The following is a 15,911-nucleotide window of genomic DNA, read 5'->3' as shown; positions in this document are numbered from 1 at the left end:
TTGGATCCAAATCCCACAAGGAATTAAATAAAACAAGAAGACAAACAAAAACAAATATTTCTCTCCCTTCCCAGGTCAGGAATCAGGATGAGGAAGAAATGAGGTCAGATCAGTGCAGGTTTTTGCACTACTGACATAAAGTTTCTGCTGATTAAAAAAAGTATGTCAATATTTCTGAAATACATTTGCAAACAAATAACTTTGACAACTTGTGTTTTTTCATAAAAGAAAAAAGAAAAATCAGAGAGCAGAGCTGGTAAAACAGCTTAGCTCCGCAGGTTACAGGAGATCAGATGCCAAATACTTTTCATGACAGTCTTCGTTAGGCGTTTTATTAGTTCAATATAGCAATCATTCTATGTTTGAGTAGTTTACAGAACCAGCAGTTAGCAGCTACAACTCTGCTGCTTCAATTCAAGCATGCAAGCATTCCTTTATACACAACATTTCAGTCAGGTTGAGGTCTGGGCTTCCATGCTGCAGATTTGCTTCTGTACCTGGGGTCATTATCCTGTTGCATGGCCTTATTTAGGAGAAGCTTTAGCTGTCGGACAAATGGCCTCATATTTGACTCTAGAAAACTTTGTCATGCAGAGGAGTTTGTCACCTGCAAGCTTACTATCTCTTGTGGCTGCAGAACAAGCTCTTTTTGAAAAAATCACCACCCTTGAACCAGCATAGTTGACAGTTGGTTTGAGGTGTTTGATTCTTGCTGAAGGTCCTGCTGTGCATTATGGCCAAACCTCCACTTTGGTCTCAGATGCAGCTCTTGGGTAAAGAGTATGTGTGGGGAGTTTGAGTGTGTGTACAGTGTCCATTTCGTTTTGTCTCCATGTTGGGCGAGTGTCGAGTATTTATATATGTGTGCATGAGGGTGGGAATGCATGTTTGTGTATGTGTGTGTCTGTGTCAGGTCGGGTCTTAGACAATCTGGGAACATCTCAGGTACCCTCAGACGTCGGTGCATTGGTGGTTCTTGCTGTCCAGGACTGGGCGCTCAGGTATGTACCGGTTCACTACCGGTACCTGCTTTGCAGGGTCTGGCGCCTGTGGCTCAGTTGGGTCCCCTCTGGGGGGTGGGGGGCTTCTCGGACCCCAGGCCTCAGTCTGCTCTGGCAGCTGGCGGAGCCCACGGACACGTCACTGCAGCTCCCTGTGGCTTCTGCACCGTCCCTGCTGCGTGACCCCACATCTCGGGCTCTCCTCAGCTCCTTCCGGGAGGGTGGCGCGGCTGCCCCGCCGATGGTCCTCCTTGGGCTCTCGCGCTCTGGGGGCTTCTGGATGTCTGGGGCCTGGATCTCCTGCATGCCTGCTTCATGCCCTGGGGGGCAGGGCTATGGCTCCCCACAACCTCTAGCAGAAATTCACATGGAGAAACCTTTTGAATACAAGCGCACTCATCTACACAGGTGTGCACACGGGTGATCACGGACACAAACTATATCTATCTTGGCTGCTATCGTGCGCTGTCGGTCTTGTGTGCTGCAAAATAACATTCACTATTTAGTATTTATTGTTACTTACACTTGTCTAGGTTATTGCTGTGGTCTTCATATTGTTTTGCTCTCTTTTTGCTTGTTTTCTTCTTTTTTTTCTCTTCTCTCACTGTCCCTCTTCCTCTCTGTTTTTCTTTCCCTCCCTTTCTTTCTCCCTTTCCCATCCCCCAGTCATGTCTGTCCAGTCTGTAGTAAATAAAATAACAACAACAACAACAACAACAACAATAATAATAATAATAATAATTCGCTTTGGTGGCCTCAGAATCTCATCTCTGATTTTTGCAGATGATGTGGTTCTGTTGGCTTCATCGGGTGAGGGCCTTCAGCTCGCACTGGAACGGTTCGCAGCCGAGTGTGAAGCAGCGGGAATGAGCATCAGCACCTCCAAATCTGAGGCCATGGTTCTCAGCCGGAAAAGGGTGGAGTGCCCACTCCGGGTCGGGGATGAGTTCCTGCCCCAAGTGGAGGAGTTCAAGTATCTCGGGGTCTTGTTCGCGAGTGATGGGAGAAGGGAGCCGGAGATCGACAGACGGATTGGGGCTGCACCGGTCCGTCGTGGTGAAGAGGGAGCTGAGTGTAAAAGCGAAGCTCTCAATTTACCGGTCGATCTACGTCCCTACCCTCACCTATGGCCACGAGCTGTGGGTAGTGACCGAAAGAACGAGATCGCGGATACAAGCGGCAGAAATGAGCTTCCTCCGAAGGGTGGCTGGCCTCTCCCTTAGAGATAGGGTGAGAAGTTCGGCCATCCGGGAGGGGCTCAGAGTAGAGCAGCTGCTGCTCCACATCGAAAGGAGCCAGCTGAGGTGGTTCGGGCATCTGACAAGGATGCCCCCTGGGCGCCTCCTGGGTGAGGTGTTCCAGGCATGTCCCACCGGGAGGAGGCCCCGGGGCAGACCCAGGACACGCTGGAGAGATTATATCTCTCGACTGGCCTGGGAACGCCTTGGTATTCCCCCGGACAAGCTGGAGGAGGTGGCTGGGGAGAGGGAGGTCTGGGCCTCTTTGCTTAGGCTGCTGCCCCCGCGACCCGGCCCCGGACAAAGCGGATGAAGATGGATGGATGGATAATAATAATAATAATAATAATAATAATAATAATAATAATAATAATAATAATAATAACAAAGGTCAATCAAGTTACCATAATGATCCACTTGGTAAAATTAATTCATTGGGCATCTTTCTTGGCCTTCAGACAATAATTCTGATTGCTAAAGTACCAAACGGGACAGGCAGAATAAAAGAAAAGAAAAGATAAGAAAAGAAAAGAAAAGAAAAGAAAAGAAAAGAAAAGAAAAGAAAAGAAAAGAAAAGAAAAGAAAAGAAAAGAAAAGAAATCATCATTTTAGGGGCAGCCTGCTCGTCCCTTGTGAGTACACAGCATCTGTGTTAGTCTTTCATTTCAGGCTTGTCCTCTTCACCCCAAGTCAGCATCCTGTCCCAGGATAGACACGGGCCACGTACCCGTCCTCTTTCTTTTAAAGTCCATCGCCATCTCTTTTTTAAAAAAGTTTTATTCACATTAAGAAGCACACGATTCCTTTCAGACAACTCCATAAATCATCCACTAGTGCTCTACACTCCTCCTCTGCCCATCATTAATATGTTCAACCACTACAGAATTATCAGAGTACTTCTGTAAGTAGGATGACCTGGATTTGTACTGAAAGTCTGAGGTGTACAAGGTGAACGGAAATAGAGACAACACAGTCCCTTGTGGATCTTCTGTACAGCACACCAACAAAAATCAGACAGAGCTCCACATTCTTCCGCCTGTTTTGTCAGGTATTCATCCTATTTTAATTTAAGAATGCGCTGAGTAAATAAACCAATTAAAAACACACTGGCACAATTAAATGTTGTTTTTGATTATATCCAAGGCTTATTAGACTCTGGTCTGGTTCCACCAAATCATGAGAAAAATATCTGAAGTATAGTAACGGCTAAATCGGTCAGCTGTTGTCATTTTATTTGCTCGTTGTTTGGTGCTGGTGAACAGCTGTTAGCTACAGGTGGAAAAAATTGACCTCACCAATGAGTTGGGTAAAAGAAAAGTATTTGAATTTCATTACTAATGGAAACCCATTTCACACCCCATGAAGTAATCTGAGAGACTTACTATTCATTGATTAGTGCAGTTTTCTGCAAATTCTGCAAACACACGCTGACCAAGGCAACAGTGAGAATGTATTTTATTTTGATGAGTGCTTTCAGCAAACTTCTATAAAATGTAATCGTTACTGAAACGTTCCCTGAAATATTTTGCTCTTATTAAAATTTATCACACGAAATGAAGCTCTAATTCCATAAGGTGGCGCTTGTGTCGCATGGTTGGATTAGTCAGGCGCATTTGCAACCTTAACAGTCTTTGTAGACTAAATTTAAAAAAAAAAAATCAACATACTGTTTACAAGAAAAGAAAAACTGTCATTTCCACGCGCCTCATGGAGACGTAGTCTGTGGTAAGCGGCTCATGATATCGGCCTTGTTATTTTCACTATTACTACAGCTACAGCTGCATTACCACGCAGGAAACAGCCCCCAAACGAGCGGCAGAAGGTCGGCGGAGACACGTATTCCATATTAAACACGAAAGTAAATCAAAGGCTTAAAAGTCCTTTCCCTCATAACCTCAAATACCATTTTCAGTGTGGTCTTCTAAAGCTGCCAGACACATCTTATCTCCAGACATAGGTATGGCCCACTTGAGAATTAAACCACAAAAGGTAAACTTCTCGTAATTCGGTGAACACGAAGTTCATGCCCACTTTATTCTTTTTTAGGAACAGTATCTCCAGGTTTCAGACTCACACTATGGATCGTCATACTAGTGGGTTATAATGGCAAGTTCTTCCTTTCCACTGTTACTCATCTGTAATAGCCGACGGTTAAATAAATATGAACGATTCCTTTGCACATTTCTGTAGATATCCTTCGAAATTGAAAATGTTCACAACCTTTACAGTAGTCTAAGACACGCTATTGATTTACAGAGACTGTGCTGCTTTATGGGTTATGTAAGTGTTATGTAAGTATGCCTTGTTATGAGAAACTGTCAGGGTGGCTGGCTACAACACGTTTAAGCCAACAGGCAGTCCAACACAAATTCCACAGGGAGGGGAAAAAGCTTTATTAATACTTTAATATATATCAATAATACTTTATATACAAAATATGTACATCCTTTGCATTACATTTCAAAATAAAAATCCCAAGTACCTCTTTCTATACAAAACTATTATATTTGTTTTACTTTACATTCACTCTCTTTGCCACAGACACATTTAAAGCAAATATGTTTGAATCACCTGCCACTGTTTGTGTCTGTGTTAAAACGAGTAAAGGCAACAGCGTGAGCTAAAAACAGGCCTGGACTCGACTGGAAAGCAGTGGGCAATATGCAAATCAGGCTGACGCCATATGTATACTGTACACGATGTCGCAACGTACAGCCAATCGCTCCCTCAGCCTTTCCCTACAAAATACACTCAGTGGGTCACGTATCAAAAATAGAGATGTACGAGTAGTATAAGCAAAAGAAATAATTACAAGACACTGCTTCACAGGAACTCCACCTAAAAAAATGCAGAAACAGTCATGAGCAACAAATGAAATCATAAAAGCGTGTATGGCCACATCATTCATCGACAGACATGAGTGACACACCTCGTACGGCGACAACGCCCTGAATTCTTTGAACTCTAAACTCTGCGTTCATTTAGCTTTGCCATAACTGAAGGAGTTAAAGGGGCAATTTTTTTTTTTTGTTTTGTTTTTTGTGGTAGGTCTAAAACAATAGTTTGTTGCATTTACAGGAGCAACAAACACTGAAAGTAGATCATCCTTAAAAGTCATTCAAGCAGCATCTACGACGGAGCTTTTGTTCAATCTTTACATTCATTACAGACTGGCGTGTGTGTTTGTGTGCGCGCGCAAAGAAAATAGCTCCAAAATGTTTTTAAATGGGGTGTGTGTTTGTGTGTGGAAGGGTTAGTCTACACCTTACATTCTAGGTTAACCTTTGACATTCAACAATAAGTGCTGAGATGACAGGTATTGCAGAAAAACACTTGCGCGCTCCCTCGTGCACTCTAAACTGACCGTATTAAAACTCACAGTATTTCAGAGCCATGCAAAAGGTCTAACATGAGCCTTCTCGTGGCCATGCCAGAATCCCCACAGAAAGTCTCATTTCACTTCAGGAGCTCATGGTAGATGGAGGTGGGACACAATGGGTCAAACTACAGCTGCTGTTTAATGGGATACCAGTGCTTTCGTGTTCGTTTATCCCATTCGACATTCAGAGGACACGATTTGTGACACATCTGCTCAGTCTTTGGTTTCCAGATTCAAGGGAGCGACCTGCTTTAAAGCTTTGTGAAACGTGGGGGAGTCCATGCGACTCTGGTGGTGTACTGGAGATCCTGCCCTCGGGGACATGGACATCATCAGAGACGAGGGAAGTGCCTCTGGGGGTAGGCCTGCTGCAGAACCGCTCATGCCTGGGTACATGACAGGCAAGCCCCCAGGGTACCAGCATTTCTCCAGCATGGGCAGATACGCTGCTGCTGCCGCTGCTGCGGGGGGGATGAGGTAGAAGGGAAGGCAAAACGGGTTCTGGTTAGGGGAGAAGCTCAGGTAACTACCAGGAACTCCTGTCGTGTGACTGGAGAGAATTTCATCTTCCGGGGAGTCCGATCTCAGCTTCTTGGCCCGAGGCTCATCATCCTCCTGCTTGATGGCACTGGCCATGCGCTCAGATCCCGAATGGTTGAGCTCCCCCTCCATCGAGTGGCTTTCTGACCACTGGGCTTTGGGGTCCCGCTTGTCATGTTCTCCCCCATAGCCACTGTCAGTGTCTGTGTCACTACCGCTCAGCTCCCCTGTCCCGTGGGGATAAGTCCTTTGAATGACTGGGACGCAGTTCTTAGCAGGGCCTTCAGAGGCCCTTTGTGGCTGTCCGGCGGATTTCTTCACTTTTTCAGAAGAGCCCACATCCTCATCCGGCCGAAGGCTGCTTTGATGCTGCAGGACTTCCGCTGCTACCTTTTGGATGTGAGTGATTACGTGCGAAGGAGTCAAGTCCCTGCTGCTTTCTTGGGTGGCCATATAGTGCAGAACCTCTTTGGCGCATAAGTGAAAGCCAGAGCGGAACATCTCCTCACTGCTCTCAGCGCTGTCAACTCCATGATCACCTAGGTGATTAAAAAAAAAAAAAAAGTTTAAATCCTCTTTACAGCAAGTTTTACCTCAATAAAACACAACAGACCACACAGTGCCAGCCCCAGTGATGCCTCTGTACCATTTCCACTTCACAGCCTAAACAAATACGAAAAATAAAAATGAAAACTCAAACTTACCAAGCTGCAGGTCCTTCTGTAGAGCGATAATTTTCTGCTGCTGCTGCTCCAGGAGAGAACTCAGGGTTTTCACATGCTTGAGAGTGAGTTCCAGCACCACAGCTTTCTCCAAATGACCCAGCGTCTAAAACAGGAAGACCTTCAATAAGCATGTTGATCTTTCTTATGTAACACATTCTGCAGCTGAACAGAGAACAAGTCTGGAACACCCGGGAAGTCATGCAGTCCATGTACACACGTACAAAAACTTCTAGTAACAAATTTTAAAATAACAGCAATTAAATGAATTTTTTTTAAGTACGATTGCAATTAAAATTTAAAAAATAAAACTTTTTAAAAATTATTATTATTCGGTTCTTCTCTTAATAAAAAATAAATATAGATATATGTATATAAATATATATATTTTTAAGGCTTCAAAGCTGAACTGAAAATATGGCGCAAACAAACTGCTCAGCAGAACCATGTGGCGTCTCAGATTCTCTGGCTGTTAGCAAACCTGCCATATGCTGAAATAATACTCACTGTAAGCTTAAGATGTTCTGGCAATAAATCTTTCAGTTGGGCAATGCATTCGTTTATTCTGTCGCGTCTCTTCTTCTCGATAAGTCGGTGGGGCAACTTGTAGGTCTCCTGGAGAGGGTTGTGAAAGGTGGTCAGTGAAATTCTGCTCAGATTTAACTGTTTAAATATATTACACTTGTAAAAACTAGAACTTACCTTGCTCTCATTATCTCGCTTCATGCCCCTCCTGGGTTTATACACATAAATTGGAAAATCCACTCTTTGGAGAGAAGATTAAATTAGTTGATTTCACAGAGCTTCAGTATAAAGTGCAGAATGACATTTTTTTATGTAATAGAAATTGCTTCGTTTACCCTTGCATGTCAGCTATATCCAGAGAGGGGTGTTTTGGCATACAGGGAGGTGGTTGCGCGCTGGTAATCCTCTCCATGTCGATTAAATGTAAAACCTGAAGAAAACGCTTTTTTTTTTTTTTTTTTTAAAAACTCCAAAATTTGTCCCAGCAGCCGCAATTCAAAATGAAAAAAAAAAAAACTTTCCAAGATAAAAGAAATAAATGAGAAAAAATTATTTCCTCTTATCCAGTGTGAGTGTGTTTTCCTGTTGTGAGCTGCAGTCGAGCGCAGCTGGAGTTTTGTCGCCCTTAGGTCCGGGACTCAGTAGTATGTCTAGGGAGGCTCCACGCCCGGCGCAATGTGTGAGAGCTGGGTGGATTTCTGACTACGTGTTAAATAAACCCTGTGACTGCAGGCACGTCTCTCAGCTACAGACACAGACTCCGCTCCGTCACATGAGCCTCACGTGTTGGACGGTGCTTTCAACTCCTCACCTCCCCGCTCGCTCCGCCCCCTCTCTCTGCTGCTGGAGCACACCCATTTGTGTAGTACTCCTCCACCGGGGCCGAGTCCCGTGTACCACCACGCTTCGGATCTCGGGGGTTGAGTCGTGTTTGCAGAGCAGAGCGTGTTTATGGAGGCAGAAAGTAGAGCAACAGATTTCCCCTGGACAGTTAGGAAGTGTGGAGCCGTTTTCCCCATGTTAACTGGCATAGTAAGCTTCATAGTAAGCTGCACTATAGAAACACTAGCATAAAATACTATAGCCTCGACGCTGAAATACAACTTTTTTATTTTTTATTATTGGGTATTAGCAAAAGGCCTACATTTTGAGATGAAACAAAAAGTGTGGTAAAATTAAGCGAAACTAGTTAACATGTAGAAATTATAACGCAGAAGAAGCTTTTATCATTAAGTTGCAACACTTGTTTACAAAAACTCTTCCAAGACTTTGCTCATTTTAGACGCTTTATTTTCTCACGCTAACATACTTACACTGGGCTCAATGCGGGCGAGACAAACAGTTGCGACACGATGAGTCACGCGATAATTATCTATGGGGTCTCAACGTTTCAGTGCGGCCAGCGGGCCACTTATTTTAACTCTCCGCATTTTCAGAGCCTGCCAAGTGTCACGCGCTCAATGTGGCGTGGACACCCGTGTAATTTCATTCTGTACGGGTCTGGTGTGCGGCACGTGCACGTGCACCTGCGGCAGGATGACAGAGTCCCTGTGGTGGAGCGTTTTCTTTCTACATACCCGCACCGTGCTGGTACTTATTAGACCTGCTTGTACCCAGCGCGCTGTCACGTTGAGCTCCTCATGGCCGGGAGAGAGCCGAAGAGCGGATCCCTGTCGGTGACGTCAGTCCAGCAGACGACCGAGAATGCCCGACTGGTCGGTCGGTTCCACCCGCCGACGTCCCGAAGCAGACAGACTAAATATAGAAACAGCTTCAAAACAACGGAGAGGAGGGAACGGGAAGGGGTTGCAGATAAGATTTTGCACTTAATTCCGATAAGGGGGGGAGGGGTGCCAACTACTGTTTTCAACTCATCTTTCCGTTTTCACTGTTCTGTGGAGATGCAACTGTCTGCATTTCTTATCATTTCACACAATTAGGTGCCAAACTGTGTGGTTTTAAAATAATATTAACAGTATCTGATTACCCCGAACTGTGTGCATATAGCCTACTCCCATTAGTGTAGAAAATTTGCACTCGTTCTCCGTGCCCTAAAATATTAGTTGATATAAGTCAATATAAGTTGTTTAAGAATCATTGTAACCACGCTGCACCCTTAAAGTTTGCATTTACAGATGCAGAAAGTCTGCACCTACTACCACCTTCTTTATGCAAGAATCGGCATTATGAAGCATGAGCTTCTCTGACCACAGTTTATCTGCTGAAAAACACTCAAGCAAGAATGCTGATTTTGCACCGAGGGACTCGTTTAAGGGTTTTGGAGGGATAATTTTGTAGAAAATTGTTTACATTTTTCTGGAAATGACTGACAAATGAATGGCTCTTGTATGCAGACATTTCATTAAAAAATGAATTAAAAAAAAATCTAAATATCAGGACACCAACTGATTGAACCTGGACAGTTACACATTAAGTAGAGCTTGGTGAACATATACTTGGCTGTCAGAGAATCAGGAAAGTCCCTGATCAATGAGGATATATTCTACTCAGATGTTCCTCGTTTCCAGTCAGCATATACAGATTCTCTGAAAGCCAGAAGAATAATTCGGGACGTGGCCCAGTTTAATTTTTAAACCAAACTTTCCGTGTGAACCCATATAGAACATTTTGCTTATTGCCAGTGAGCGGCATTTGTATTTCAGTATCCATTTGTGTGATCAGATGAAGACAAATTCATACATTTTTCTGCTTTATAAGTCTGCAGTTACTGAAATAAAGATACAAAGGCAGTATTAAAAGAAATGAGTCATGTGGTAATGTACGAATGTGTGCATTTGTAAACAAAAACACATTATAAATCCTGTAAAAGCACATCAATAACAAACACCGCAAAGGGAGTAAAGGATAATTACATCAATTTTAATAAATAATTCTACTCCAGTATACAAATTGATAGCGCCTAAATTTTTTTAAGTAATTATAATATTCATAAGTAACCGTTTTTTCCCCCCTCTTGTCATTTTTCTATACAAAAGCGAAGGTAAGCAACAAATTGTATATACACATAGGTAGTCCAAAAATGAGAGAAGTCTAACAGTAGCAACTAATGAGTTTTGGTGGAAATAAAAGTGACTCAGCACAAGCAGCAAACATGTCTCAGACTTAACTCGAGGACCAAAAACGGGCACAAATGGAAGAAGTCTGCTGCAAAAACTGGACAAATTTATTATTGTAAAAATGACACAACTCCTGAGCAAATATTAGCATGAGTGGCACTAAATGTCCTTTACGACCCAGTTAAATAAGAAAGCAAATATATCATAAAATTAGTTAGCGCTGAGATATGACACTGTTGGCTTTACACAGGTGAAAGTAAACTATCCGTATATATTGCTCTCAAACAATATGCTATCTATACTGAGTGCCGTTGCCCCTCAACAAGTACGCACATTTTCAAGAAATAAAAGAAGAAAGTAAAACTGAGAAGGCCAGCTTATTAAGTATTATCCCTATCTGTGTGTAAGTACAGGCAACCAACAGCTCTCTATTTTATCCAGAGACAAAACATCGGGCTGTGCTTTTAAATAAGACAAAAATGATGGAATTTCAACCCACACACCAATGAGGTTGCATATTTAAGTTAATATATTGCACAACATACAAAAATAAGACGTGTAATACTGCTCATTATTCTAGAAATATAAATAGAGAACAATAACATAAAAAAAAGAACAACAAATGGGACTATTCCCTCTTGTCCAGTCAGCTTTTTCCCCCCATTTCAAGTTCAACCAGTGAAGGCCTTGTGGTCAGAAATCCAAATGATTTCTACCTAGGAAACATTTGGCACCAGTTCTGACAGGCCTGAACAGAATGAGGTGGGTGAGTGTCACGTTCTAGAGTAACACATGCGTGGTGGGTAGAGCTACACATCGCCTTATGACTACCTATGTTACAGTGTTTCCCTACCGTTATAAGTTACACTCAGTGCAGTATACATTATGTGCAACCTCGGCGTGAGGAGTGCGCGCTCCACCTGGGCGCAAAGCCGACGCGGAGCTCCTTCAGGGCTGTGTGCCGGTCGACCTCACGCAGGCTGCTGAGGGTTGACGTTCATGTGCTGAGGGTGTCCCAAAAGGCCGATCCGCTGCTTCTGCTTCCTCTGCTCTGTCATCTGAGGGGAACAGAGAGGGCTCGTTTTGTTAAAAGAAGAAAAAAGAAAAAATTATTCCACCTTCTCTGCTCTGCAGTCTTAATCGATTCAGTCTTTCGTAGCACCTTATAGAAACTGACAAAATGCAGCAGCAAACTCTGCATGCAGCTCAACTGAAACACATTCTTCTGAAATCCTGCCAGCCTTGTCATCCACTTTGCTGTGTCTTCTGACGAAAGCAGCCGAATACAAACTACTAATCCTGAAACTCAGTCAAGAGAAATTTCAGAGATCAAGAGAAGCGCATGAGTCAAAACGCAGGTGCTAACCTTTATACGAGCAGGAACAAGAGAGGGTTTTCTGCTAAGAATTTACTTTAATTGACATAAAGTGGTGATTTGCACCTCGGCAGTGAAACACAACAATATTAAAAGTGAGAAGACAAAGTGGTCCTGTAATGAGTGTTCCAGCAGAAATAATTCTGCGCAGAGGGACGTGTTAGACAAAAATATCATTTAAAGTCAGACAGCAATAGCATGCTGTCCTTTTTGCGCTATAATTTGCTAATTATGGCAATCTTTTGAGTGACTCAACATGGAGAGCGCTCATGGCATAATTTTCACTCTCCGGTGAATAAATGTTGGTTTGTTCCTGAGAAAGTAAAGAGTTTAAATTCATCAAGCGAAGGAAAAGAAATCAAAGCAGGCTGTGCGAGCATTTGTGCGTTGCAGCGCGATGTGACAGATGTTCCTGTGCCCGTCATCGCTCTTGGAGGCACAATAATCATTTCCCCCACTGTCTGGGTCAAAATGTCTCTGAAACATTCACTTCCTCACAAATAGTTCTCATTTCGAGGGTAAAAGGCTTTTTACAATTCTGTTTACTAGAAACAGCAGACAATCGTCTGCAACAATCGTCTTGTTTTCCTGGATATGCAATACCAGCAGAACTGTATCCTTACACAACTTCTAGTGTGTCTGCTGAATGCAAAAAGTAAAATCTTTTACAGAATAACCAAACTGAACTGAAGTTTGGTTTAATAACGCACCGAAATAAGACAGATACAAAGAAAAAAGCTTAGCTAACGGGTCTATAATCCAGAGAAACAAAAATGTGCTTATAACTCAGTGATGAAAATAAAATCAGATTGAGAATCTCATGAGCGGTGCTGTGAACTATGACTCACCACCTTTTGCATTTAGAAAGCTTTGCATCTAAAGGGCAATGAGGAGCAAACAAACAAACAAAACTGAAAAAACGTCAGCTTTGCTCTTTACAAAAAGAAAAAGAAAAAAACCCCTCTAATGCTTCATGTTTTCTCCCCCTGACAAAGTGTCAGACATCAAAATCAGATTCTCGGTCTTTTGATCAACTTTAGCTCAAACCGACCTGTTCCTTGAGCTCGGTCAGCTGGCCTGAGAGGTTGGACACCAGTTTCATTGTGGACTCCAGTTTCTCCTGCAGATTTCTGATCTCATTTTGCTCCCCATCTGCGTCACTGCTGACCAAAGACATGGCCCGCATTCGTGGAAACCAGTCCAAGTTGTGCTCCTGGTAAACAGAAATTTGATTTGTTAGGAGAGGTATGAAGACACAATGAAATGTATTTATCACGTTCCCCGTGACTGCCTTCAGGGTGCTGGAACCTTTGCAATTTTCTAGGAAGTTTTTCACTTCTCATTCTAATTTTAACTCACCAGAACAAGCTTAAATGGCAAAAGGCCATATGAAATTTGTACTCCCCCCCCCATCTAATGCCCAGTTTTAGTGTCTGGCTTGTGTGCAGTGATTTAAAGCTGACTCTAAAAGTGGAATCAAACTAATTAGAATGGGACTTTCCATATTAGAATCACATGGGATACGCAGGCATTCTTGAAATCACTCACACGAGGCAGCTCACTTGTTTGATCTGTTTCTATCACGCCTAATCTTAAAGAACAGACGATCACACTGGCAGGCGTACAGAAATTTTCTCATATGACTCCACATTCTTTGCATCATATACACAGATAAACACCGAGATCTCGAATGTTCTCATCACTACTTCAAAATGCTCTCTGAGATATATATATATATATATATATATATATATATATATATATATATATATATATATATATATATATATATATATATATATATATATATATATATATATATATATATATATATAGATAGATATAGATATAGATATATAGATATATATATATATATATATATATATAGATATATAGATATATATAGATATATATAGATAGATAGATAGATAGATAGATAGATAGATAGATAGCAATACTAATATATAAAAAAAATAAAATGTTAATAATGTTATTTAGATGAAGCAGCATACAGAAAGGCATGTCATGTTCCTTAAATCAGCACAACGATCTGCCCTAATGCTGCATGAATGAAATGCAAGTGTGCGGCACTGCAGGCACTGTCCAGAAATCGTGCAGTGCCAAAGAACTGGGCTGAAAAAGTCCCCGCGTTTCAGTGGTCGATTTGGAGACATCGACGCAAGTGAGGTGGCCGTGCATACCGCAAACCAGCCCTGGGTCAGACGGCAGCCCGAGGGGGAATCACACAACACTAAAATAATGAGCAGCAAACAGTCATTCTGAAAGGAGGAGAGGACGGCTGTGAGCAAGTTCCACTTCCTGAATGCAAAGAGACAGAGGCTGTGTTTACTAGTTTACCTGCCTCCTCCCACTCTAACACGCACTTCTATATCTGAGGACAGCTACTGCAATATTTGGTACGTGTAAGAAATTAAATTAAATAAAAAGATACAAATGTGCCATTTTGATTATTGGAACGCTCCAGTTTCTCTAAGAAAGATTGTCATCTCTCGCTGACTGTCACAGATATAATAATTTGAAAACACCTTCCTGTTCCCAGACTCGGCTCTGCTTAAAAAAAACAAAAGCAAAACAAAACAAAAAAATCACCTAAACACGACAGAGGTCATTTCCCCCATTTGGATGTAGCCCACAGGTTGCAGCCACACGTGTGTTTGTTTGACGACTTTATCACTTAACGGCCTAGCCTTCTTTCCATCCCCAGTGTTTACATATGAAAGCACTTCCAGTAAACTGAGAAGTGCAGGCATGACTTAAGAGTCTACAACGTGCTGGTTCAATGGAAATGACGGAAGTACATTTTTCATTATTAAAACCGCACGGGCCATGACAGAGAAACAGGATGCTGTGTGGTTAAAATAGCAACACAAAACGTCACAGTCATGCCACAAGCCACCTGATGAGCTGACGACCCACTCACTTTACAAATATGCAAATAAAGGCCCCCCCTTCTCCCCCCTCCCAGAATTATCACAGTCTTGAACGTTTACGGCAGCGGATGATTGGAAATAGAGCAAATAGAGCATGGGTGTCATTTTTTTTTAAGCGTCGGACATAATTAGAAGTAGGACAATGGGTGCAAACTGAGCATCGTCTTTTTTTACTGTTTTCTTTTTAACACCTTAGATATGACATTTCACCCAGAGCCCTCCACCATTGACGTCAGTCCCAGTCATTGTCAGAGTAGTCTGACTTCTACACCCCCTTATGTCCCGCTGCTTCTTCCACGTTAGTGCAGCATCAAAAAAATCGAAACACAGTGGGAGAGAGGCAGCTCAGATTGAAACACAAGAGCCTGAAAATATACCATCTGCTAATCAAATCACTGGTAAATACAGTGGAATATGTCTGTAATAAAAGAAAAGAAAAAACAAGAGCTAACAACTGAAAAAGCTATAACAAAATAATTCATTAATAACTCCTATTACTGTTGGCAGAAATTATATTCATTATTATTATTATTATTATTATCGTCATGCAACTTTTGTGCATTCAAATAAAGTTTAACACAGCAAGTATCCAAAAATTGGAGAAAAATCAGAAACCAGCACAGTTGAAATTAGCTGTATGTTGTATAAAAAAATAGATGTATGTATGACTGTACGATAATTTATTGGCACTACTGCACTCTACATTATTATGGTTTAAAAAATATGAATATTATTGTGAAGTTTTATTTAATGTAGATAACATTACATGTTTACTTACATTTTTTCATGCAGGATTTTTTTAATATCTAAAAAATAAGTTAAATAAGTTGTATGGTTTTCCGTCTGCCACCCAACCAAAAAATAAAACCAAAAAACTCCAATAAACCTCATCCCATTTTAAAAGCTGATAAAACGATATCCTTGCACACAACGTGACTCAATTTAACCTCTGTGAATGATTTACTGAATGCGTTTTATGACAGACGCTCTATGAATGATATACTCTTTGTAACGAGACACAAGGACACTTGCTGAGAGTTGATGTTAAGGATGACTGGGCACGCCAGCATCTTTCAAACAATATGCAACTTCTTCTGTTTGGC

General features: G+C 42.0%; 2 protein-coding genes across 4 annotated transcripts in view; both read right to left on the bottom strand.

The window, feature by feature from the left end:
- Nucleotides 1–4,629: 4,629 nt before the first annotated feature.
- bhlhe40 (basic helix-loop-helix family, member e40) lies at nt 4,630–8,535 on the bottom strand. Its single transcript, XM_080891387.1, has 5 exons — nt 7,741–8,535; nt 7,583–7,646; nt 7,388–7,495; nt 6,863–6,986; nt 4,630–6,697 (listed from the first exon to the last, which is right to left on the bottom strand). The coding sequence occupies exons 1-5, from the start codon at nt 7,815–7,817 to the stop codon at nt 5,832–5,834; spliced, it is 1,239 nt and encodes a 412-aa protein (XP_080747513.1). The 5' UTR covers nt 7,818–8,535; the 3' UTR covers nt 4,630–5,831.
- Nucleotides 8,536–9,919: 1,384 nt separating this feature from the next.
- The window catches only part of itpr1b (inositol 1,4,5-trisphosphate receptor, type 1b), an 81,965-nt gene continuing 75,973 nt past the window's right edge, over nt 9,920–15,911 (bottom strand). For all 3 annotated transcript variants that reach the window (XM_080892528.1, XM_080892529.1, XM_080892530.1), the window contains 2 exons: nt 12,909–13,070; nt 9,920–11,540 (listed from right to left, as the gene is read on the bottom strand). In XM_080892528.1, the coding sequence (XP_080748654.1) occupies nt 11,454–11,540; nt 12,909–13,070 (249 nt within the window). In that variant the 3' untranslated portion in view covers nt 9,920–11,453. The remainder of the gene's footprint in view (nt 11,541–12,908; nt 13,071–15,911) is intronic.

Source organism: Rhamphochromis sp. 'chilingali' (genome assembly GCF_963969265.1).
Source record: "Rhamphochromis sp. 'chilingali' genome assembly, chromosome: 9".
Taxonomy (NCBI): Eukaryota; Metazoa; Chordata; class Actinopteri; order Cichliformes; family Cichlidae; genus Rhamphochromis; species Rhamphochromis sp. 'chilingali'.
Note: the sequence above shows the minus strand (reverse complement) of the source record. Positions and strands in the feature narration are given on the sequence as shown.